This window comes from Carassius auratus, chromosome 29, assembly GCF_003368295.1.
Source record: "Carassius auratus strain Wakin chromosome 29, ASM336829v1, whole genome shotgun sequence".
In the NCBI taxonomy this organism is placed as follows: Eukaryota; Metazoa; Chordata; class Actinopteri; order Cypriniformes; family Cyprinidae; genus Carassius; species Carassius auratus.
In genome coordinates, this window is record NC_039271.1 from 13,996,883 (window position 1) to 14,024,317 (window position 27,435).

The window sequence follows — 27,435 nt, forward strand, 5'->3', positions numbered from 1 at the left end:
TACATTAACATGGTACAGTAGTCATGTCTCACGTCTCACTTGCAGTATTCTGTTAACTGTCACAGACTTTGGCGTTTCCGAGCCACTCCAGAATAAGATTGTGTGCAGTTAAGACTTTTCGCTTAAATAAAAGCCAGATCTATCGTTCCATGTAGGGTGCAGGCGTCATGCGTCTGCTGATTTATCCTGTGGTGTTTTGAAGCTTTTATCCAATCAGTGGCCTGGTGCTGTGCAGGATTTGACAGGGCTGCCGGTCTAATGCTGTTGATCTGCCTGCTGTTGGTTCTTATGCTGCTGTCGACAGCGGCGAGCGCTGACTAAAACTAAATTCTTACACCACAAGTAAGCCTAATTCAGATGATCACTTTATGAGATTAATTTGGAATGGGTTTGATGGACTATGTGTTGCATGCATGCTTTACTGATTTGATATATATTGGATTAGAGGATTGCATTTCTTATTCATTTATATGGAAATGGTCTAGTGGCCTATTTAGTTGAGATTGGTCATAATGTTCATCCAACAAATATATCAAACTTATATACTGTTATATATTATAGTACCATTCGGAGGTTTAGAGTCAGGTTTTTGAAAATAAAGGAATAGTTTTGTTTGCAAGAATGCCTTAAATTGATCATAATGAAACTTAAATGCATGGATAATGTTGCAAAAGATTTCGATTAAAAAAAATAATCTGTTCTTTTAAACTTCCTATTCATCAAAGAATCCTGAAAAAAAAATATTAAGCAGAAGATTGATGATAATAATAAGAAATGAGCAGCAAGTCAGCATGTTTGAATGATTTCTGAAGATTCAAGTATTTATACAAAAAATATAGCTTTGCCATCACAGGAATAAATTATACTTTAAAATTAGAAAACGATTAAATAAATTGTAAAAAATCACACATTCTTTTCTATATCTTTGATCAAATAATTAATAATCCGTTTATAATATTTTTTTAAATAAATGTTTTACTGCTTTCTATGCAAGATTACATATTATGTAAGAAGTGTATGTGATCGAGTCAGTCTGTTTGTTTCCTAATGGGCGACTAGTAAATAGTTGAATAGTTTTTTTTCCAGGCAACCCACTGACTAGTTAATTTTAGCGATTTTTAAGTTTGCACGCTTATACCATTTAGTAAAATCACATTGTTCTCACTAATGTTCCACACTGTATGATTTTTTTTCTGCATGTTCCACAGTTTTATTCTTGGTCTGACATGTCTGTGGGTTTGTGTGCAAGAATGAGTAGGAGTGTGTGAGAGAAAGAGTGAGAATGCATGTAGAAAGTGAGAGAGAAACGAGAGAAACTGTCATGACGTCTTTTTTTTCTTTCTCGTCTTTGTGTTGGAGGATGATTTTTTTTTTCTTCTCTTGATTCCTTCTGATCCCTGCATAGAGCAGTAGTCACGCCGCTGCATTCCCTTATTATCATTGGTAAAGGCAGAATTGTCACACTTCCCCTCATTGGTTCATCACGTCCTCACTCACAGTCAAATCTCACAGAATTGGCCCGACGTACTGCTGTATATCCTCATTTACGTTGCCTCAGAGGCCTGCTGGATTTTTACGCATAGCGCCAGCCCTCGCTCCATAGTTGCTAGGTAACTGGCGGGCTCTGGTTCCTTTCCAGTTGTCCCCTGGTTGGGAGGCGCTGGTCATAAATGGATCTGAGATGGATAACGGCAAGTTGCAGAGACAATGGTGGCCTTGGGGCTGTTTGAATTGTACCTGCTGCAGATGGACTGGATCTGGCTACTCATGAAGTGGCTAGTTCTTGACTGGACACCAAGTAGCATCAGTAGCATCCACCGGACTGACAGCCCTCAGCGGCCTGAAAACCGCCAGTAGAGATCAGGAAGATTTGTAGACACATTGTACACGCACATATACCAGACCTCATTACGTTCTCTGTGTGGGTTGTGTTGGAGAATAATCCTGTCTGTAAAAACCTGTTATGTCTGCAGTGATTGGCTCTCTACATTTCGTCCGCTGTAGCAAGGCAGACATGCAGCATGGTATTTAGCATTTCAAAGAAAAGATTTTATGCCATATGAAAATAATAGTGAGTTACTGAAAGAGATTGGTACGGAATGGTGACATCAAGCAGAAGAACCCAAAGGGCTCACGGACAGTATTTGTGGGCTTAAAGGTCATTCAACCAATCTTGTGAGCTTTACAGCTCATTAGCCAATCAATGTGCTTCGCACATTGTCCATTAGAGAGAGAAAGACAATTTAAGAAATGGGGGTGGTTGGAGCAAAAAAAACGTATTTTCATACTGTAATTGATTAGTCATGAGTTGTTTGAACAAATGGTCGACCAATCGGTCTTTAGGAAGAACGCAACAGAATGGAACCAAATGGAGAAGTTACATTTAAAAAAGGATACACTGCCTTAATAATGTTCATGTTAGCCATTAGCATGCTAAAACCCTTTCAGAGAAGTTAAGTGTCTTAATTCATACTTTTTAAAGCAGTCATGTTAAAACATATGGCAACTACTGAGATAACTGGTTGTGGTTGGGTTTGATTGTGAATACACATATAGCCGTTAGCATGCTAAAACCCTCGTAGAGAAGTTGTGACTCTTCATTAATCTTGTTTAAAGCAGGGATGCTATAATTATTAAAACTAAAGCAAAAAAAAAAAAAAAACTAAAAAAACCTGAAGAAAATAAACTAGTTTGCATCAGTTGTTGTCGCTGGCAGTGGTTGTGAATACACTGTTAGCATGTTAGCTATTACCATGCTAAAATGCTCTCAAGGAAGTTGTTCCTTTTAATTCAGCCTCTTTAAAGCCGTAATGTTAAACATTAAAACGAAAAAAAAAATGTCGATGAGAAAAATAAAGTACTCAACATCACTGTTTGTTGTTTGTAATTGTTGTGACTATATACTGTCAGCTGTAGCATGCTAAAACCCGCTCAGAGAATTTACATCTCTTACTTAATCCCCTTAAAAGAAGCCATATTTAAACTAAAACAAACAAAGGTAAAAAAAAAAAAAAAACTATTCAACTTGTAAGTTGGTGATCTTGGTTACTGGCTAGATGGTCTTTGGGACAAGGAGCACTGGATTGTGGGATGGAGGTAAAAAGAGGGGAAAACAGAGTGAGCGGGTGAATAAAAGAGAGACTCATTAAAATCCAATGCACGAATGCTGCTGTAAGCACAAACAGTACTGTATTCACATCCTCCCCATCAGACAGGCCTCTGCGCCTCAGCTCCCTCAATTAGGAAGAACTGCTCATCCATACTACAGCTCATTCTGAGCTTTATTAGTTATGTCTGCTGGTGCCTCAAGCATGAGATCATAGAGAGTTATGCGGCTGAGAAGTATTGCTCTGGCCTGACCTGACCTTTAAAGAAGAGCTAGATCTTTATAGAGACATTTTACGTATGGAGTTTTAACCTTTCGTTTTACAGTCTTCAAACAGCATTCACAGCCCATATTACTCATATGACGTGTTTCTTATTAGTTATTGTTAACTACAACTTTTAAAAATCAGTTTTTGTTATTTGAAACAAAACTTTATCAAAGTACTAAAATGATTAAAACGGAAATAAAAATCAAATAAAGCTAAATAGAAATATAAGAATGATAAAACGTATAAATGACTAAAACCTAAACTAAAATTTAAATGTAAAATGAAATATACAAATATACAAATTTCTAAATATTGATAAAGATGGAAAATCTTTAGAATGTGGATAACAAACTCGATGTTAATGAACAGTTTTCCCTTAATAAAAATCAAATTTGATGTCCATTTATAGTTAGTAAGGTAGTTTTTAAGTTTAGGTATGGTGTAGGATTAAGTGATCTAAAATATGGTCATGTAGAATAAGGAATTAATATGTGCTTTTTAACCATTAATAAACAGCCAGTGTGCTAGTAATATGCATGCTAATAAGTAGCTAGTTCCACTCCTGCCCACACCCACAATGTTTATGTCCACTCCCGCCCGTTCCCGCGGACTTTATTTTAGAGCTTGTGAAAAATGTAGGCTACACAAATAGGTTCTCAGGCTAAATATTCGTTCAAGTTAACATCCAGAATAACAGATTTTTAACATGATTGCATTTAAATAATAGTATATAATAGTAAATAATCAATGCTTAACCAAAGCAGTATATACAGTGATAGTAAATAATCAATGCTTAACCAAAGCAGTATATAATAGTAAATAATCGATGGTAAACCAAAGCACCACACATAGCATAAACTTTCTGTATTTTTTTTTATTAGCATTTTAATACACTAACAGTTAATAAACCGCAACTACGACACCTCAGTTTTTAAACGCAGGCAAGGCCTACTGCATAAATGCACCAAACGATTAACTAGGAAATAACTTTACCATTAAATAAATAAACACAGAACTTTGAAAATACTCTAGATATAATTTTAACAAAATAAATACAAAACGAAATAAAACAAAATCCCATCGTTCATTGGTCAATAAACAGGTAGTCCCAACACCAAACTCAAGCCATTGGTTGAGCCAAAGTTCCTGGGCCAAGCTTTTTGGGCAAGTGTGAAATATTTTGGGAGAATCATCAGCTGCTAAATATTTAGTTTTCTCTGCATGATATACTGGTATATATATAAAAAAGTATTTGTGTGTGTGTGTGTGTGTGTGTATCAACCCCTCCATGTCAACATGTTTCAGACTCAGGAGTTTGTGCACGTCTGGTGTGGAGATTACACTTCTGCTGCTGGACCGCTGAGGTTAATCCCTCTTCAGACCTTCTTCCTGCTCACTTTCTCTAATCTAATGGGATTAACTGTCATTTTATATCCAACACTGCAGCAATTACACTCACCAAAAAGAAGAGACTTCACAAGACTCCATTATGCATGAAATGGCTGAATGTTTTTAACAGCACTTCAATTATTATGTAAAAATGTCAGTGGTCTCTCTGGGTTGTGCTGTTCTCTTTTTACAGAGTGCCCAAATCTTTCACACACTCCCTGATTTTCTTTCTCTAGTGAATGCACAATGAGGATCTGCCTGATTAGGTGTCAAATAGGCCTAACTGGCTGGCAGAGAAACACTCTAATTTGACTGAATTAATTTGTCGCAAATTAAGATTTTGGATTTGAAAGGTCGGCGGCGTACTGTTAGATAACTGCAGTTGCACTTTATAGTCCTGTAAAGCAGTTGGGTGTTTCTTAATCAGAGTTTACACACTCCCAACAGCTCCCATTCTTTGCCCTTTAGTCTGTCTTTCACGGTAGAATCAGAGTTTTCATTCCAAGTATTTTAATTGTAAGCAAATCATAGACTGAAAGAAGGACCAACAAGGCCAACGTAGCAAGAAAGACCATACTAAAAAAAACTGTTTACTAAAATTTATATTCTATCGTTGTATTTATTATTATTCTGAAATAACCTTTTGAAGTCAAATTAGTTTAGGATTTATTCATTTCCTAACATGCTTTAGTTTTTAGTTTATTTCATCTTACATTTTTGTAAAAAATTACAAAATATTTTTGAAGGTTAAAGTTTTTAATCTAATATTTATTTGAATTTCATAAAATATGAAGTTAACATATTTGTTTAAACTGAACTGAAGTGTGTGCAAGTTTGTACAGCAGTGGTTTGAGGATCAGGTAGAACAGATTCATTTTGCTCAGGTTTTATGCAGGAGTTGTTTTGTTCTTTTTAAGATGTTACCGAAAGAGAACTGTTACTGGAAAAGTCGTAAGAGATCCGTCACAAAGTGCTTTGCAAAGAGCTTTTAGTCAATATTAGATCAAATAATTCAGTGTCTGAAAATGTACCAGAAATACATCCAGGCACATTTGCCATACTATATTTAGTGCACTATGAATCCTAATGTTATATTCAGTACAGTAAGAATTAGGATGCAGCTCTGGTGCTTTCTCTCAGTAGCTTACACTGCAGTCAGCATACTGTACCCGGTGGTGCGGTTATATTCACCAGCAGTCGCAGTGATTAAAACACATGGCTGCTTCTCTCTATCACCCCTGCTGCAAGTGTAATGCGAGTCTTATGCATATCATCCAAGCGCCGCTTGTGTGATAGAGCCGTTTGCGCTGTCGTCCAGTCTGTACAGTATTTCTCCATGGCACATTGCATCTCCACTGCAGCCTGCTCCACACATTTGCATTTAAATTAAATTCAATGTCCTCTGCTTTTCACCGTCATGCAGTAAGGCAGTACTGAACCTTACACACTCAGCATCCTATCTTTGTTCATTTCCTCCTGTTTTCTCTCCTTTTGTTTGTCTGTTTCCCGCTGCAATGGCATGCAGGCGGGAATATAAATAGTTTATATATAACTTAACTACGTATCTGTATTCAGATTTAAAGACCTACTGATGCATACTGGCTGCAAGAATGGCATGAGCATTATTAGGTTTGCAAGCCTCAATCTGATTTGCTGGCTTTACTTAGTCTTTACAAGGGCTGCTAATTATTGCATCCAAAGAAGATCTCTTTTCTTTTTTTTCTTTTTTTTTTTTTGTCAAAATGCTCGTGAGGTTTATGCAATCAAAGGTCTATAGACACTACTACATCATTATTTAAATAACTTGGAAATAAATAATTATTTACATGCTATGACTGTTATTAAAATTCTCAAAAAAAAATGTATGCATAAATACTAACTTTAGATGCTACAAATAATTTAAGCATCACATTATAATATACCATATGAAAAATAGATATTTATTTTGAGATTTGCTAAAGATTGCATTTAACAGTATTATTAAATCATTAATAATACTGTTAAAGCTAACTTTAATGGCAAAGGTGATATAAATATAGGTAAAATGAACATCTACAATTAAATATATAATATCTGCCAGTACGGAAAAAAAAATTGCATATTCACATATAATCTATATGGTACAGACTACATTATTACATTTTAGTTTTACGTATTTCAGACTAAATACAAATGAATAGGTGTATTAAAAGGGGTTTAAAAGACTGAGAAATATATATTTGAAAAAAAAAAAAAAAAAATGTCATGTCTATATCAGTTAACCCTACCAAGAACTGAGCAGGAACATTTCTGTATAATAATAACCTACGAAGTGGACCAGACTTTATGTCAATAGTCAAAAACACAAGTCTGACTACTTTAGACAAGCATAGCGGTGTGTTTGTGTACTTTATTTCTCATGCGAAACCTCCAGGCACATCAAAATCACATTTTATGAGGTTTAAACTCCCAAACTGGCAAATTATCTGAAGCAGACTGTCACACATCCTGCTGTATTCCTGAAGGGTTTTCCGTCCAGTTCCAGTCTCCGTTGCCCTCAGCACCTGTAATCTGGCCAGGACGGGCCTGAGGGAGAGTGGCTGCTTCGTATTGGCTTGTTTGTGGCATCTCCAGAGGGTTTAAACAGGGTTAATGAGCCTCTGGTGCACACAATCCTAAACCTCCTTACACAAATTGATTTTAGACATGAGAGGCTTTAAAGACAAACACAGGGGATCATTAACCAAAAGCGTTAAAATGTGTGGCTCCTGTAAGTAGTTCTGCCCATGAAGATGGAGGTATTTTAGCCAGCATGAACAATGTTTCAGCCTACGGACATTTTTTTTTCCATTCTTGGACCGGCTTATTTCGGTTTCTGGTATTATATTAGATCGCCAGGGTATGGGTTTGGTACTGGGGGACGTGAAGGTGTTAAACTAATAGAACCCCCCCAATTAATAATTCAAAAACAGCCAGTCAATTAATTTAGCTAATAAATGGGGCAGCTAGTGTCACAATTATGGACAGTCGTGGAAGCTCTGCTCATTTATCTGCAGGTCATGATCTCAGCATTGGATTGTCAGTTCCGGACACTCTAATGAATCGTAATCGAAACCCATGATTTGTGCTGAAAGGAAATATCCTCCCATTGATTTGATTTTCTAGGATAAAATAGTGGTGATCATTTTAAATGAAGTTTGAGAACATTGTTGCTATAGGAACAGAAATGAGGCGGCTAATGAGAAGCTTGCATGTGTGTTGTGACTAAAGCAGCTTTTTAACATGCATTTGATGCCTCTGTGCAACCTGGTTTACAGTAATGGCTCAACTAAGTGACAGACCACTGTTTCTGTATGCTCATTAACTGTGTTGAGTAATTCCCTGTTCATCGAGGTTGCGGTATTTATGTGTGTGTGTGTGTGTGTGTGTGTGTGTGTGAGAGAGAGAGAGAGAGAGAAAGAATTGGAGCAGACTGAAAAGTAGGTGCTTGGAGACATTTATTGATCTTTGTGTGTTTGTGGTCTCTTTCTGTATGTGTGTTCTGTGAGTTTCATCATATTGACCGGGATTCTTTAGTGACCATCCTTTACTACTATTACACCCCTGATGCACTTCAGACAGTAAAACAAAAGCTCCTGTGGACAAAAACTTTGCAGTTGTATAGAACAGGCACAAAGTGAATATAAAACTCTGTCTGTGTGGTTTTAGAACCCGATTCACTGAAAGAAGTATGGAAAGGAGGCATGTTTACACTGAATAAAATGTAATTATTGGATTGAAATATAGCACGGGGCCATTTCGGAGAATTTTAGAACCTGTTTACTCACAAATTCACTGCACACAAACGTGAGTTAGCATTATCCAGTATAATGATCCAGTATGTGCTGGAGCAAGTTACATTTCATTACAGTTAATTGTATGGACTTATGTTTGGACTTATTGAAGTTCATGAAAACATTCATTCGACCATTGCATTTGATTTTACTTCTGTTATTATTATTATTATTATTATTACGTGCTGGAACAAATTACATTTTATTAAAGTTTGACAAATATTTTTTTTCTTTAAATTTAGAATACCGTCCACTAAAAAATCCAGGAAGTTTAATTAACAAGCAAGTGAATCTTGTGTTGGCTTGAAACTTGAAGGTGGTGATAAAAATGAGTTTTCGCGCTGCCCCAAATTTCAGGACTAAACCCACAGGAATAAATGCACAGCATTCACTTTTCCTGTCTCTTTCTCTCTTTCAGGTTCTTAAGATTAATTTGATCGGCCACCGGAAAAGAATACTAGCATCACTTGGAGATCGACTGCACGAAGACCCTCCACAGAAACCACCACGGGCTATCTCTCTAAGGGTGAGTCCAAATCTTCCTCTTTCTCCAGCAAAAAACCCCCTCACATTATGTCTGTTATGTTGTCAGTCACCTAGCATCGATAAATGTAACGTTCATCCTAAATGTCACTCAGTATGCTGTATTCAGTAATTTATGTTTGTGTGCATGTTTATGTGTACGTTAAGACAGAGAAATGTTTTTGAGAGATCAGAAAATGTCATTTTCTATGCGATTTTGTCTTATCTTGAGAGCCATGGCATTCTTATGCCCTGAGCCGCTTGAGGGATTTGTCTTGATCTTCCAGGCTGGATCAGACAACTGCTCTCAAACTCTTTTCCAGGAGTCAAATCAATACAAAAGCCAGTCCAGAGCAACAGAAATCAGAGTTCCTTTGCGCCACAGCTTATATGCCTTCTTAGTCAAAAGACAAGGATAGTCTGATGTGGAACAGTGGTTTGTACGACTAAAAAAAATATTCAAACACAAAGCAAAAACAGGCAGACCTCCAATAAGAAAATCCCTAGAGAAAGCTATCCGTTAGCATTCCCATTCATCTCAAAGGCAGTTTCGCTACTAACCACCCAAAACCTTTTCTTCATCGTCCTCCCACAGGAGCCCACTGGGAACCACACTCCTCCTCAGCTGTCCCCTTCTCTGAATCAGGCCTATCCCAACGCCGGCTCCCTGGACGTCCAGCACCTCATCATGCAGGCCGACGCCAGACGCAGACGCAACGATAACTACTTCGAGGATGTCCCACGCTCCAAACTCGAGAGACAGATGGCACAAGTCAGTATGGTGAGTTAGTGCACTTGCGTCAAGGCATGGTGGTGTGTTAAACAATGATCTCTCATTGTGAGCTTATCAGTGATGTGTGTTTTGCAGAGATTGTGAATAGAATGAGTTCTCACACAAAACGTAATGACAAAAGGGTACAAAAAGACCTCTTTTTTTTTTACCCTTTATCAGTTTTTCCTGTCCTGTGTCTCCATGTATCATTACAGAGGGAGAGAGAGAGAGATGAAAGAAAAAGAGTGAAAGACTGAGAAAAAGCTGAACAGAACTGCTTAGCAACTACAATGAAAAAAAATTGCAGAAACAAATTTCTCTGCTATTAAATGTAATACAAATGACAAATAAACGGCAAGACACTTTGATTTAAATGTCAAAATTTAGTAGAAAAACTGGAAAAGTATTTTATTGTAAAGTTAATCCAAAAATGTTTTATTTTCAATTAAAAAAAAAAAAAAACAGAAAACTATCTTTAAAAAATCTAGAAAGCTTCAGCAGATCATGGTACTAAAATATGCTCTTTCTGACCAATGTCTGTCTATGCGCTTCATTGTACATTTCCATTGTGTTATTATTACATTTACACGACAACTTACTAAAAATGGGAATGTTTTTTCTTTGCGTTAATGCATACAGACGACAGCAGAGCCGATGACGGTATAGTTTGCTTTTTCAAGCCTATAAAACGTCTTTGTCAAGTAAATGAACGGCCAAAACACCTTAAATGTTTTCTATGTTTAATTCAAAACGGTGTTGTGTTAAAGCGATAAAGTATATTTAAAAAATAATAATAATGCTATCAGCTTTTTTTATTTATGTTCTAATGTTTGTTTTTCCATTACCCTCCTTTTCAGCAAGGGGAATGGTGTGAGCCAATCACGTTAAGGCCTCCGAACGAGGCGACGTCATCTACGCCGGTGCAGTACTGGCAGCACCATCCTGAGAAGCTCATATTCCAGTCATGTGACTATGAAGCATATGTAAGTGTGGGTGTTAAAAGTGATCAATGATAAAGGTTTCTCAGATTTCCTTACAAAACCAACACCTAAAGGAACTGAAAAACACTTTAAATGCGAGCGTACAAAGAATTTTGATGCAGATTTGGCCTTGGTGAGCTCCTGTAGGCCATCAGATAGTGAAAGAGAAAAACCAACGTGAAAGCTAGTCCTTTAGTTTTTTTAGTGGTGAATAAATGATGTTTTAACCTTAAATCAATACAGCTTTTTTCAGCTCTCTCTGGGCCCCAGCATCTCTAGTATTAGCTTACATAAACCAACTCTGTTTCCTAGCAACAGCCATTTAAATTTGATTGGCTAAGGCCATATCCACACGTACATGGGTATTTTTATAAACAGTTTTTCATTCTGTTTAAAAAAAAAATCTCAGTCTACATGAAAACGCAAATGCATGCTATGAAGCTCTGTCAAGATCATGCCAAACCAACAGGTGGCGATATAATCTCAACTGTCATGTTAGCCAATCAGAAGCCTGAAAAAGTTATACGATAGATATAATAAGATAATGGCACAGGCTCCAACATCACAGTTTCGCTGTCTACGCGATAACACTACAGCCAGAGTTTTTGAAAATCTTCGCCGTGGCAGGCGTTTTCAAAAATGTTCGGTTGTAGTGATCTGGTGCTGTGTTTGCGTGTGGACGAATGGCTGAACCGCGTAGAAAAAGCTGCAAGTTTTTTTGGCGTGTGGACAGGGCCTTATTCTGCTGGGCCAAAAACACTGATGGAGATAATTAACAGTCCATTCGTGTAAGTGTTACTGACCCACAGAGGACAAAGTTCAAGGGTGTATTCGCAGTATTGATCTGTGAAGGAAAGGACAGATCTGTGGATCAATGCTTATGCCACTAGAAGTAAAATATGTCGCAAAGTCAATTGATATTACACTTAAACGATGTTCCTCCTGACTCTCATGGTGCTTTTAAGTCGCTTCACTGACAAAATGATAATAATTAAAAAAAAATAGTTAAAATCATAGCAATATTAAAATATTACAAGAAAATGAAAATGTAATAAAAATTCAATTTTAAAATATATAGTATTTAAATCAAATTAAAATAAAATATTAAAATGAAAAATATAAATATAAAAAAAGGAAATGTAATAAAATACAGAGAAAACTGTGCATTTACATTAAACTACAAATGTGTGTGATTAATGGTCTAGAGAGATTTTGGAAATGGTGTGCAAGTTATTTTTGTGATTGAAAATGCGACGATAGCATTGGCTTGTATCGCCAATAAACATTTCAGTCTAGTCGTAAGATGATTGAGTTTTACACTCAGTGCTTTAGAAAACACTGTCATGTGACCTGACTGTAGATGCCAGATTGCTTTCATGTGAAACAAAGCCCGCTGGCTCTCAAGGTTGTCCTTGTCCGATACCCAGCAGTGCAGTGTAACACTTCACCAGGTCATGGCACTAACGACGCTCTTTCCAAACAATCTCTTCCTACGCGCTTCATTGTACATTTCCATTTTGTTATTGATTTAGCTGACAGTTGTACTCACAGGGACACACGATCTGTGTACACCTACTGCTGGGAAAGAAATATTTTAATCAGGATTTTAGTATTCTTTTAAAATAAAAAGACTCTCCAGTCCACCCTGAACATGTATTTATAAAAAATAAAAATTATAATAATTAAATAGTGAGGTCGACTTGTCAGGACCGTGAGTACTCTAACATTTGACCGCCCACATTTATAATTGTTACTAGTTATACACATGTAAAATAGGTTAGCCAATTATAAAAGAACTCATTTCCATGTACAAGCTCATGTAAAACTAGTTAGAATTTTGAATTATGAACTAGCTTTAGAGGAAATTCATGATTTATAAATAACAAAGATATAAATGTCTTAATATATTTTAAAACAACAAATACATAATAAATATAACTAAAACATTATTATTATTATTATTTACAATCAGAATAACTTTATATAATAGTATTTAAAATGTAGAAATTAATATAGATTAGATTTTTTTATAATAAAATAATATTAAAATAATTTGAAATAATAATAATAATACAGTTTATAATAGTGTCAAATTTTGATATAAGTTCTAAACTAGCTTTAGTGAAAGCTCATCATTTATAAATAGAAAAGTCTAGTTTTTTAAATACATAATAAATAATTAAAATATTATTTTAAATAGTAATAATACATTTATATAAAATGATATTTATAAATTAATATATAGCCAGATTTCTGTAATAAAATAATATTATATAATATTAATAATATTATAATATTATTAATAATATTAAAAGTTATAGAATTTTACAAAATTCTATATTAATATTAAAATATAAAAAAGAATGCAACAAATTACACACACACACATATATATATATATATATATATATATATATATATATATATATATATATATATATATATATATATATATATAAATAAATATTTATATATAATTCTACTTATGTTTTTTTATTATTATTATTATTATATTATACATTTGCCATGGTTTCTGATTGTGTGTTTGTTCTGCAGTATCTGGGCTCTATATTGGTGAAGGAGTTACGCGGTACAGAGTCCACGCATGATGCCTGCGCAAAAATGAGGGTAAGAGTTGTGTCACCATGGCCACCACTTAACAGTCCGTCTAGTCATGCTCCTGCTGCCCTCAGGTCACTTTGACACACAGTCATTGAGAAAACAGGAAATGTCTCTGTTGCTAAGGCAGTGTGAAGGGAAATAATATTATGGCCAATTATGACTCTTCTCATAATCGTATAAATAGCCTACTTGCCACAGCATACGGATACACTGACTTCGCTTTACCTCAGAATACCTTCTCTTACCTCAACACCCCCCTGTTCTCAAGAGATTGTTTAACACGGCAGGACAGTTCACCCACTCTCTTTTTGTATGCATGTAAAGCACCATCTGTTCTCCATCTCTCTCCTTTCTGCTCCCCGCTGCACGTTTCGATGAGGCGGAGAGAGTTTGAGACCTGCCGCCCCTTGTTTCTTCTCAAACACATTAATACATTAAGAGGATGTAAATTTAGTTCCTCCATCTCACACTGTTTGTTTTAACCTGAATAGGTACAGAACAGTAGATACCCACTGATGCATAGGAAACCACTGACAGAGAGAGCGCGAGCGAGAGAGAGGGGAAATGAGGTCCAGATGAATATAAATTGTATATTCCACTCTGACAACTGATATGACAGCGTAGGAAGATATGAAAATGAATTCTGATTCTCTGCAGTTCATCATCATCCTCGGCCGCATGTGATTTATGCCCCTTGCAGCCTGAGGTGGTCTTTCAGCCTGGTCTGGTTTGCTGGTGTAAGAGAGGTTTTGAGCACTTGACATGTTGTCTCCTGCTGACAGACCAACTAAACAGCAGCTTGACCGGACTGGGAGCCCAGCTAAAAGCACCTTTTTCCAGCATATTTATATGATGTCACTAACTTTCAAACCCAATGAGGCCATAGTTTAAACAGTGCAGAATGTTATTTTGGCCCTTTTTGTTTGTCTCAGGAGATGGCACACTATCTGGGTTATTGCAGGGGACTGAATCACGTTACGTGTAAATAATTTAGTGTGTGTTTGAGTTTGTATTAAGCAGATCTCAGTCAGTGTGTGATGGGGCCTCATGAATGTTAATGTCGGAGACTGTAAGACTGTCTGCTGATCTCTCCTCCTCTCATCCTCTCTGTAAGAAGTCTACAGAACAGATGAAGAAGATTCCCACCATAGTACTGTCTGTCTCCTATAAGGGCGTCAAGTTTATCGATGCAACTAACAAGGTAATCATCGATTTAATCCTCATTTATATATAGATTGTAATCATAACTTTCATTTACCTTAATAAGATAAAAAATTAGGGCTGTCAGTCAAGAAAAATGCAGATGTATGACCTGTAATTAAAGAAATCAAGACAAAGCATTGAATATATATACCAATGCTGTTATAAGTCACATTGTATTGATAGTCCATGTTATAATTGTAGAATTAAAAAATATTAATGCTAAATAATAACCGATTTTCTTTTCTTTCTTTATTTCTCTGATGTTTAGAACATTATAGCAGAGCATGAGATCAGGAATATCTCGTGTGCCGCGCAGGACCCTGAAGATCTGTCCACATTCGCGTACATCACCAAGGACCTGAAATCCAGCCATCATTACTGCCACGTGTTTACAGCTTTTGATGTGGTTAGTAAAACATCAAAAATAAATTCACTATTGAACTTCTGGATAAAACTATTATTCAAATATTAGTGATGTATTGAATTATTGCTTTAAGATTAGTATCCGTTTAATCAATAATGTCAAATGAATGTGACAAAATAGGCAAAACAATAAAAGTCACCTACTTTTTTTTTAATCCTTATTATTTAAATGTATAGTCTATATATGTGTGTAACAGGCAGTTTTTTAAACCTATTTCATAAATTAACAATATTTTGAAGCACAGTATAAAAAACTTAGAAATTTTAAAAACACGGTTTTTAATATATATTATTTGTGAACCTATATTATTTGTGAATATATTATTTGTGAACCTATGTTCAGCTGTTCTTTTTAATAGTTAACTTTTAACTATTTTAGAATTTTTTGAGATGTACTTTTTTCACCAACATGATTACTCACTAAAAACTCCCACAGATCATGTTCTCATGCCATTTCAAGTCTTATCTTGACGTAACAAAGTGGTCATATCTAAATGGGAGTTGTTTACTTACTTTTTTTTTAATTAGACTTCACATTAACGGCATTATGTTTTCATTCAGACTGATTCACGGGCACAGAACGTGCATGAATATAAGAGGCTGGATTTCTCACTTGAATCAATCATAGCCATGTGTGTGTGTGTGTGTGTATCTATCTATATATCCATATGTGTGTGTGTGTGTGTGTGTGTGTGTCTAGTGTTAGAACTATTTTCTGTGATGAGATTATACAAATTTTGAGTTAAATCACTTGTTAGGTGAGATATATCATGTTTTATAGCATATGTGCAGTTATTTTAAGTATACAATACACATTTTCTTAGCTTAAATGGCTTTAGTGGAATATTTTTAAAGAAAATGTTGCTTAAGTAAGCTTGATGTCTTCTGTGTTCCCGTCTGTCGCAGTAACACCACAGAGCTGTCTGTGCGTCAGCTAGTCACAACACATGAATAATTTATAATATGCTTAAAGCATGTTTTTAATCATTTAAAAATCACTAAGCGCTGAAATTATGGAAGGAAAACTGTAAAATGGTGCCAAAGTAGTAGCACTAAAATTGAACTCAAATCTTAAAGGCTTTTTCATCTTTTTCTCAACTGATTTGTAGCAGCGTGGATCCCCCACAAGTGTAAACTGTAAGTTGATTTTCGAAAGTGGGTCTCTGATCATCTCTGTGTGTATTTTTACACAGAATCTGGCCTACGAGATTATCCTGACGTTGGGCCAGGCGTTTGAGGTGGCGTATCAGTTAGCCCTGCAGGCCAGAAAAAGCGGCCATGGGTCATCCACTCTGCCAGAGAGCTTCGACAGCAAACCCTCCAAACCTGTCCCTAAACCCCGTGTCAACATACGCAAGTCTGTGAGTCACTTTGCCCTTTGAGCACTAACACACGCACAAACATTGGCTCCAACCTCTAACCTCAGCCTGTCTCACCTTATCCATCTGTACATATGTACACCTGCCTGTTCATTAATCCCTGATCTGTGATCAGTGGTTTCTGATTTGTAGCTAATTATTCAAGTTCACACAGACTTTCTTTCTAAATCGTTTGATACTGTTTATGCATCAGTGAATGAAGCCAGCGACTAAACGATCAACTTCACATTGTTTCTCTTAGTAGCATAGCATGAAACAAATCTGTTATTTAAATTGTGATTTAAATAAAAATAACGCTCCCTTTATATTGTTCGGAGCAGTCACACATCGCAAGTATATCTGCACACTTGCCCAACTGCCGTTATAATGAATGACGCTGTTATGCTGAACAACGAAGCTCTTACTGTGTTCATGTCGATATTGTGTTTGCTGTTAGTTGTGGTGAAAGCATTTTGTGAGAGAAAACGCGTTGCAATGACGAGATCACTGCATTCTCGCGATAAACAGACTCAGTGCTCATCACTGCAGCCTTTCATGTGATGGGAAGAGATCGAAAAAATAATGCTATAATCAACACTTCCACGATTTATATAATTACTAAAATATTAACTAAAATTACAATGAAACCTGAAAATATCAAAATGAAAACTATTTCAAAATGTTAATAAAAACTAAAATAGTACCTCAATGATACAATAAAAAAATATAATGTCAATATTACATTTTTAGCAACACCATGAACTTTAAATTGTTGTGTTGCAAAAGTTGGTTCACATCTTGAAATCGTATCATGTTTGTTACTTTATTAATGGCTGTCATTTAAAGTTTTTTTTCTTTTAGGCCTAACTAAAGTATGACTTTTATTGTTTTAGAGGGTGGTTTTCCTGTCAGTATTGTTATTTGATTAATATTTCCTGTTATATAAAGGCTTCCAGTGAATGACATTAGAAAAATGTGGTATCCAATCTGGCCCTCATCCCAAAATGAGTTTTATAATCAAAAACAGCACAGACGAACATTAACTTATACCTCGTTGTTTGATTTCAACATTCGCATGATTATCTTTTTAGGGACACGCGCCAATATTTAAAATCATTATTGAGAAATGTGTGTTTGGCAGTATTTAAAGAGATTTACTTCCCCTCAGTGAATATTTGTTTGTACGTGCACCAGCACGTCCCAGTTTGTCCTGAGGGACGGAGAGGTGAGTGTTTGATCTGTAAACGGCACACTCCATCTTCTCTCCCTTCAGTGCATTTAAGGATGAAAGAGATTGATGAAGGCCGTTTACATACAGCTCCAGCAAGTTGCTTCCTCCAGGGCAGCCTTCCTCTCCATCTGCCCTCGTCCCAGTGCCCCTAGAGCGGGCACAGTGCCTCCCTTCCCCCCTGCCACCAATAGGGATATTTCCACTTTCTGGAAGAGGGCCAGAATCATAAAAATAAAACACACCCTGCCTGTTGGAGTTGAATTACGTGCAGGACAGAAATGACGGATGCCTGGTTGAAAATAAACAGTTGCATTAATGAGTCTAGCTTGCAGGAATGTCCCTCCTTTTATGAGAAGCTTCACTGTCCGTTTTAAAGGCCACTTAAAATGTGCGTCTTGTGTTAAAATGCGTTATTAAAGTATGTCTGCTTACAAATACTGGGGCAGTGTGCCACTTCAAGTGAAACTGTGGTGTAGTGGAGATGTTGCTCAAATGGGCTTTGTAGGTTCAAATTTGGCTCGCGTTCTCCAATTCTGTTCCCTGTCTCTCTTGCACCATGTAATCCTATTCAAATAAGAGTTTTGCTGTAAAAACTCAATTATTTAGCAAATGTCCTACTGTGCTTTGGAAAAAAAATCACGTCCCAAATAAGAATAGACCGAGGTATATAGTTTTTTTTAGTTGTATAGTTATAGTTATTTATTTTGGCTCTTCTGAATTCTGTAACTAAAACAACTTTTTGGGTAAAACAGTCATTTGTGTTATTGTTGTAATATTATAAATAATATCTAAAAATGTTATATGTAACATGACCTTATTATATGTAGAAAGCTCAATCACATCACAGTCAAGCACATGACTTTCCATAACGCCCACATCCGGAATATACACACTCTGAGCTTAGTAATGTCCCATGTGAATCAGTACAGGAAATCACAGGCATCCTGTATTCATAATTATAACTCAAAGGTCTTTTTGAATACTAATCCCATCTGAACAGTGCTTATGTGACAATTTATGTAAGAATGGATTTATGAATGATTCACCCATTTGTTCTGCTGGTTTTTTCGTGAATAAGCTCCACTGTTGGTCTGAGAGTGTGTGTGTGTGTGTGTGCTGTTACTCTGAACACTAACAGCATCCTCTGTGGCTGTGTGTGGTATACTCAGATATTGATTTTCCCTTGTGTAGGAGAAATCGTTCATTATGTTGAGGTACCTCTTCTCCATATGGACACGATACGCTGTGTTGCTCCATTAGAACAGATTCCTTCTCTCTTTTCTTCACCCTGTTCTGTTCATTTCCGTGTGTGTCCACTCCTGCGTTTTAATGCATTTGGGTGATTCTTTAATAATGACATTTTTACTATTACAAATGCAGAATGTCTTTACAACCACATCAAAAGGGAGACATTTTTAGACGCTTCAGCGTCAGGTGCTGTATCATTTCTCATTAATGTGCTAAAGAAACAACATGCATGCAGAGTCATAGTTAAGTCGTCAGTTAAGTCATGAAGTTACCAAAAAAGGCTAATTAAAGCTGCCTTAAAACCATGCATGCAAGAATTTGTTATATATGAGTCAGATTTAAGAACATGTCTCTGAAATGCAGTAGTTTTCAAAAATGTCCTGGTCTGGATCACCCCAGCACTGTCTCCCTAATTTAACACACACGATTCAACTTGTCAGCTCATTAGTCGAGACTTTAAGACCTGAAGTGGTTTCTGAAAAGGTAAAGAGTTATGAGAAAATATTTAGTCTAGAAGTCTGGATTTGGGGACAGGCCCAAAATAGTGAGATTCGTAGTTGTCTTTAACAAGCTGAAGGAAAAGAAAAGAAACAACATCTTAAAGAAACAAAAGCTGTTTTGATCTGTCATCTTTAAAGATACAAATCCTCTAATTAAAGAATCACCCATATACGTGCATGTCTATGTGTGAACCTTCCCAAGCTTTGACCTCTGTGACCTCTTTGTTCCGCCTCTAGGTCATGTCCCCCTCTAGCCGCTGGTCCCTGGGACATATTTTCACCCCGCACCGACCTCCTCTTCATCCTTCTCCTCTTCCTCCTACCTCACGACTCCTCCATCATCCAAACAAAGTTCAATTTCAGGTCTTCTGACGTTTTCTTTTCCCCCTTTTTTATTTTTAGGGCTGTCGGTTACGTACAAATTTTAATAATTATTTATGTATTATTTAATTGATTTTTTGCACTAAATTTGTTAAATTGACAGCCCTAATGTTTTAACTTATTTTGTCATTTTTCTTGGTCTTTTTATTTTCCGCTTAATTATTAAAAGGAAAATTCCAGGTTAGAGAAATGTATAGAAAATGATTTTAACTTGTCACTTAGTTTGTCTTTTTGGTGTTTTTTCTTATTTTATTTTTTTACCAGCCAAGTGATGTTAAAAAAAGATAGTTCGTGGTAATCAACATAACCTCACAGATGCTGATGATAGAGCTTTTCTCTACGATAGAGCTTTTCTGTCATCCAGAATATTCCTAAACTTTTTGTTTATTCAGTTTGCACTGTTTGTTTGATTCATTTCTTTTTCATCTGAATCCTCCTTTCCTGTTGTCCTGAAATGGTCTGTCCATCCAGAACATCAGCTGACTAAACGCGGATAGAACTACTTCAAGATTTCTTATCCAAGACACCAACTCACCATTCCCTGAGCTGTGTTATCAAACCATTAAGCTCCTTTTCAGGTCAATGCCTCATATTAGAGATTTATTGCATAAGATTAGCGTCTGTTTCCTTTTTTAAAACATTTGGATATGAAGAAGAATGAAGTTGGTGTGGGAGTGTGTGTTTGAGAGCAGTCAGAGGTAGCCAGGCAGAGCGAGGATTATGTTATTTAATATTCATGCAGCTGCATATGGAAAAACCTGATAAAGAACTCAAGACAAGGCAACAGCAGATGTAAACGAACCTGAGTTTGTGCGCGTGTGCGATTCACATTTCCGAGCCATGTATAGCTCAGCTTTATGTGGAGCAAGGCTGAGCTGCCGTGGCAACAACGAACAGTGTTTTGATTGGTTGATAAAGATGTACTAGTCGTAGGGTAGTTTTGACCACAGCAGAACTGCAAAATGGATATCACTGATACTTAATATAACAGATGAATTTGACATTAGTGGTTTAAAAATAATAATAATGTAATGTGGAGTTAATTAACTTTCTTTCATGTGGTCATACTAGACTTACAACTAGGGGTTAAGTGTCTTGCTCAGGGACACAGTGGATTCGAACCCAGGTCTCTCACATCAAAGGCATGCGTCTTATCCACTGCGCTGACTCAGAACGCATACATAGCAACTCGGGGTTAAGTATCATTGGTGTCTCACAGTGGATTCGAACCCAGGTCTCTCACATCAAAGGCATGCGTCTTATCCACTGCGCCGACTCAGAACGCATACATAGCAACTCAGGGTTAAGTATCATTGGTGTCTCACAGTGGATTCGAACCCAGGTCTCTCACATCAAAGGCATGCGTCTTATCCACTGCGCCGACCCAGTACACATACATAGCAACTAGGGGTTAAGTGTCTTGCTCAGGGACACAGTGGATTCAAACCCAGGTCTCTCACATCAAAGGCATGCGTCTTATCCACTGTGCCAACACAACACACACACAACACACACAACACACACACAACACACACACAACACACACACAACACACACACAACACACACACAACACACACACAACACACACACAACACACACACAACACACACACAACACACACACAACACACACACAACACACACACAACACACACAACACACACAACACACACACAACAGGTTGAGTGTCTTGCTCAGGGACCGTGGGGCACGAACCCACGACCCTGCGATTAAGAGTCTCATGCTCTACCGACTGAGCTAGCCGGGTGGCGGTGACTTAATCATCTAAATGACTTCAGATTCTTTAATATGAGTTACAAAAATAAAAGGCATGTGTCTAGAATTAATAATAATAATAATTTGTTGTTTGCTATATTTTATTATTATTGGTATTTTAAATATTTTTTTATTATCACTTTTACATAATTAGTACACATAGCAACTAGGGGTTAAGTGTCTTGATCAGGGACACATTGGTGTCTCACAGTGGATTCGAACCCATGTCTCTCACATCAAGGGCATGTGTCTTATCCACTGCACCAACACCAACCTCAGGAACACAGTGGATTCTTTTTTCCATGTTTTAAACACATAAATGAGTTTATGTATGGACATGTATTAATAGTGAAGAAATATGAGTAAGAGAATATTATATCATAAATACATATTAGAATTAATAATAATAATTTGTTGTTTGGTATATTTTATTATTATACATATTTTTAATATTGTATTATTTATTATTATTACTTTTACATAATTTATTAATGTCAATTTCTGATAAGTTCTATATTTAAATTCATTTTCTGTATTTTCAATGAATATGAATTAACCAACAACCTATAAATGATTGACTGTTGTTAAATTAATAATGTTAATTAAAACTTGTAATCAAATTTCACCCATGTTTGATTTTATCTAGGAAGTCAATTTGGGACATATCCTGTTGTCTGAATTCTTTTTACTTATGTCACAAAAACTTAATAAAAAAAAAAAAAGGAATAAAGGGAATGCAAGATCTAGCATGACCGCCTTTAACCCCTTAAATTACTAGCTCATCCTGACACACTCTTGTCGTTTTCCCCTGTGTGCACTTCAGATGGAGCAGCCCTCAATGGATCAAAAGGGTCATGCCAATGTCCCCTGGATAGTCGAGCCAGGACAGGAAGCCAAAAGAGGAGCCAACACCAAGTATGAGACCACTATTTTCTAATATACACCCAAAATGCTGTCCACTCCTGTGTGTGTGCCTTACAGAGAGAGCCCTCTAGAGGCCCCCCATGGAGCCACGGGCCCAGTGACCTGTGACAAGCCCGCGTCTCTCCGCACGGCCAAGCCCGCCCGTTTACCGTGGCTTCTGCATGATGACGCTGCCGCTGTCTTTTCTCTCCTTCAATCTTTTGCCCCACTTTTTTTTCCTCTCTCTCTCTCTCTATCCTTTGATATCACTCGCTCCCCCCACCTCTCTGGCCGCAGCACGATACGGGAAGGTCCCGCTCAGCCCTCAGGGCCGCCATGCTGCCAATCCTCCTCCAAAACACACCCAAAAAAGTGTTGCAAGCGATTGTTTTTCATTCAGTTTTTCCCTCTCTCCTCTTTTGATTTCTCCTTCCCTCCGTTCCTCACTATTCTTTCCTCGGCTTCTTCAGGAAGCACCTCTCCAGCCTTTTCCCACCGCCCCCCTCGACTGCTTGAATGACAACTTAAAACCATAATGCTGCTACAAGCCTTATAAACACACATGCTGTCGGGATTTGCTTTCTTTGTTTCTTTCTGACTAGACAGCATAGGGTTAGCAAGGCGGGAGGGAAATGGAGATATTTTTGCGAGGTGGGGCATCCGAAACGGCTGGAATAGAATGGAGATTGGACTTCACACGAAGGACATTTTGCTTGTGTTGTTTCTTTCGTCTAGTAGCAAAGTTTGAATTTTTAGTATCAGCGCTTTTCAGAGAGAAAGGAAAAAAATTAAGTAACTAATTTAAATTAAGTAACTTATTTTGGGGGAGTTTTTTTTTTTTTTTTTTAACAGCACACAAGTTACGAGCTTGTTTAGTCAGTCTTAGCATAAAACAAATTTGTGAATGCAGAAGTTTGTCAGATAGAATTTAACAAGACACCCGCCAAAAATTGTTTCGCAAATTGCGTGTAATCCTTGCTTTCCGATGAAAAATTTCCGTCGTATTTTCTTTCTTTCCCTTTTTTTGCTTTTGCCTATGAACAAAAACCCGAGCCAGTCCTGAGACATGCAGTGTAGTTGATGGAAAGCATGCAGTCCATGTGAACTGGAGAAGGGGGGGCTTTTTTTGATGGACACTTTGGATAAGTGATGTGATTTCATTCACAGGGCAATGGCGGACGCCCATGTCTATTACAGTGGAATTCAGAGAATGTAGCCTGCCCCTAACATGGACCCTCACTCTCACATGCATTGCAAAAACGGACCACATATACGGATCCTAAAAGCACGTGTAAGGATTCGCACAAGGACTTTTTCGCCTGGGACTTGGTGTACACATACAAGGACTGCCGACGTGGACCCATGGCCTTTTAACGAAACACTAGCATGCACTTGCGCACACACACTGCATAAAAAAAAAAAAATCATTAAAAAAACAACAACAACAGGAGGAGACTGGAATTCGAATGTACAGCGATTCGAGTTGCGTTCCGAAGGATGGCCGCCGACACAGAAATTTATCGCACGAGAGACGGACTGGGGAAGGACTGTCCCTATGGCGACTCGAAAACACTACACATACTTTTCCCCCCAATATCTAGTCCAAAATACCATGGCATGTCTGGGATAAAAAAGGACTTTTCTGTATTTTTTTTCTTTTCTGTTTTCTTTGTTTTTTTCTTCCTTTCTTTAATCATTTGTTTGTGGTTATTGATCAAAAATATGAATATGCACAATGTGAATGGACTCATTGCACTGGACAACCACGAAATGGATGTGTCTCGTGCCAAAATCACTATGGAACCATTGTTGACGTAATTGGCAATGCCACGCAGATTAATATTCATATATTGGCAAGACATTTTACTATTTAATAGAAAACTATATTACCATTACTGGAATATTTACAATTATTATTCTTATTGTGCAATTCCCGTCTGATGTCGTCTTAACATAATATTATTTTTATATGACGCATCAAGCTCGAATAAGCAGCCATCCGTGAAAACTAAAATATTATATTACTACGGAGGAACTGAATGTGCGGATGGCAACAGATATCTTATTTTCACTCATTGTCACTGTAGAATTTTGCCACAGTTCTGTAAATAAATATTTTGTTGAATCATTGTTCATATATGTAATTAAAAACAAAAAAACAAAGAAAAAAACATGTATTAAGAATGATTAAAAATAAATTGGACTGGTAAACAAGGTACCAAATTTCACAGGTCAAAGTGCAACACATTAAAAGAAAACAACAGTATAAACAAGGGGTGGATTTGTGACATCATTGCTAACTGACATGTGTAGATAGGCTTGGGCTTCCAGCACACAGATTTTGTAAGTTTGGTCTTTATTTATATTCTTGCAAAGCACACGGAATAAATCCAGATTGTACAACCATTGTCCGTTCCGTGAAACGTGTTCCTTTCTTCCATTCTGTTGAGCTACTGTATTTATAGTGTGGTTTTACGTGTGGAGTTAAGCATACTCTGGATATTGGCAGCCTGTCTTAATAGAAGATTCAATACAGAGCCTCTAGTTGATTTTGGTTATAAAATTGAATGGTGTATAAAAATCATATCTATCTATCTATCTATCTATCTATCTATCTATCTATCTATCTATCTATCTATCTATCTATCTATCTAATCACCCATGTAATATTCTATCTATCCATCATTCTACCTAATTGACTATCTGTCTGTTTCTTTCTATCTGTATATCGTTCTGCGTTCTATGTATGTAGCTGTTGTTCTGTAGCTCTGGTTCGTGTTGTGTATTTCTCTATGTATTTACAGGGAGCTGCAACAAATTACGATTCACTAAAGCCAGAGATCGTGTTAAAAGATGTGTTGTGATAAGGACGTGAGCGTGCGTTTCAGGATAATATCTCCCTCAGGCGAGGTGACATACGGTTCACTTCTCGTGCACTCTGTTTCCATGGAGCTCTTTTCCTCCTGCACATTCTTAACGCTTCTCGGTTATGTTCCAGTAACAGATCGAGAGAAAAACTACGCAGTCAGTTTTACACAAACGACTAGGAACAACCACTGACTACCCAAAGAAACGGCAACACTCACCGAACACAACAACCTAAATCACTTAAAAGCTGATTGTTAGGTTGATGGATTAGTTATTTCACATATTTTATAAACCTTTAATAAAACAATGCTGGAGTTTGTAAAGCGTTTCTATGAGATGTGCATCCAACAGACATTTACAGCCTTGATTTCACCTGCAGCGTGTTTTATTCCCCAATCTGTAAACCGTTTACAGCATCTTTTTGTCAGAGCCTTATAAATCAGACCCTATGTTCATGAGGTGAGACGATCTGACTGCTGTAACCTTTTATCAAATAACTTACGTTTATGTTCTCACAACAAAGATAGAATGAGAGATAATATAACTGTAGTCTTATGTCCCAGATGGTGAGTATCCCGAAGACTTTGATTAAATTAAGCATCAGGGGATAACCATTTATGTAATTATCATACAGATCAAATAATTAACACTTACAGAATGTGCCAAATAGATTTCTGACGCGATATCAAAATAAAGGAGGCTTTGCGATCGAACAACCAGTTCAGTCACGCCGATATAAAAAGAACAGAGAGATGCGAGAACTGGGCCAGTGCTTTAGGAACACACAAAATCAAACTGCGGGGAGCAAAACAGCCCTCACCTAGCATTAATCATCTCTGACGAAAAGAACAAAGTGTGCTTACCTAAAGATGTCAGCGAATATTGATGTTTAAAATCATTTCAGATTAAAGCTACATTGAAAGCTACCATCGCCTCACTACTGCCCTGATCTAACATGTATTTCTTCAACAAGGTGTAAGGTGGTTGTTAAGTTTAGGTATGGGTTAGGATTAGGGATCTAAAATAAGGTTGTGCAGAATCAGGCATTAATATGTGCTTTATAAGTATTTATAAACAGCCAATATGCTAGTTATATGCATGGTAATAAGCAACTAGTTAATTGGTCTCTAAAGTATTGCCAAAGTTTGTGACTAGAAATGATAAGGATTTTAGGTTGTCCTTATCTTTTATGAATGTCACTTCACTTAACTTGTTAGCGGCTTAAATTCCAATTTAATGTAATTTTTTTTCTTTTTTTGCAAATAATTAAATTTATTTAGCATTTAATCATTCACAATATGACCAAGAATACATAGTAAGACTTGAAGTTAGATTTTTTAGATTTCATATTGACTTCATCATGCAGGTACTACACACAGGAGGTACGTCTATGTATAAAACAAAGAACATGTAATTGTGAGGTAAGTTATGAGCTACTTGTGAAACACTAAGATAATATGTACTGTATGTCAGCCAGTCTAAGTTTTATCATTTTAATGCATTTCCTTACTAGAAACACTGTCTGTTATGGTGTGACTGTGCTTAAGCCTGAAGATGCTTCAAAAGAATGCTGAAGTTTAGTTGCATCTCTAATTAAACGCTCCTGAAGCAGGTAATCAAACTTAGATCCATTACAGCAGGAACAAAATTGCAATATACAAGAGCAGGATTGAGAACCCTTGAGCTACAGTATCCAGCATCTTGGAACTAGTGCTGTGTACTTTGCTAAAAGTTCCTATTACAATGAAATCACAAAGGGTTTAACAGTTATTGCCAGTTAAATACCATTATGGTACAAAGGATAAGTTTTTCAACATACTTTGTATTATTGCAATGTTTGTTGGTAGTATGTAAATTAACAAACCATACTGTTTCTCTATTAATTGCACCCAGATATCCACATATTTGGTCAACCAAAGTTCTCCCATCGCCAACAAAACGTGTCATTTTTTGTCATCACCTGCAAGACTTTTGACAGCAACAAGGCTTTTGTGTAAAAAAATGAGCAGAATGTCAGGGCATATCATAGAAAGAAAAAAAAACAGTAATAAATTAAAATTAGCTTTTAAACA

The 27,435-nt window shown here is 36.7% G+C and overlaps 1 protein-coding gene across 11 annotated transcripts in view; it reads left to right on the plus strand.

Moving 5' to 3' along the window:
* LOC113048150 (ankyrin repeat and sterile alpha motif domain-containing protein 1B-like) overlaps nucleotides 1–24,902 on the plus strand; it is a 147,169-nt gene extending 122,267 nt beyond the window's left edge. For 3 of the 11 annotated variants that reach the window (XM_026209720.1, XM_026209730.1, XM_026209731.1), the window contains 11 exons: nucleotides 8,994–9,101; nucleotides 9,693–9,878; nucleotides 10,509–10,529; nucleotides 10,727–10,852; nucleotides 13,406–13,477; nucleotides 14,586–14,672; nucleotides 14,943–15,080; nucleotides 16,291–16,458; nucleotides 19,672–19,797; nucleotides 22,416–22,507; nucleotides 23,663–24,902. In XM_026209720.1, coding sequence (XP_026065505.1) covers nucleotides 8,994–9,101; nucleotides 9,693–9,878; nucleotides 10,509–10,529; nucleotides 10,727–10,852; nucleotides 13,406–13,477; nucleotides 14,586–14,672; nucleotides 14,943–15,080; nucleotides 16,291–16,458; nucleotides 19,672–19,797; nucleotides 22,416–22,507; nucleotides 23,663–23,711 — 1,173 coding nt within the window. In that variant the 3' untranslated portion in view covers nucleotides 23,712–24,902. Of the gene's footprint in view, nucleotides 1–8,993; nucleotides 9,102–9,692; nucleotides 9,879–10,508; nucleotides 10,530–10,726; nucleotides 10,853–13,405; nucleotides 13,478–14,585; nucleotides 14,673–14,942; nucleotides 15,081–16,290; nucleotides 16,459–19,671; nucleotides 19,798–20,286; nucleotides 21,187–22,415 lie in introns of those variants that run through there. The other 8 variants (XM_026209721.1, XM_026209724.1, XM_026209722.1 and 5 more) reach the window with 8 other exon arrangements.
* The last annotated feature ends 2,533 nt before the right edge of the window (nucleotides 24,903–27,435 follow it).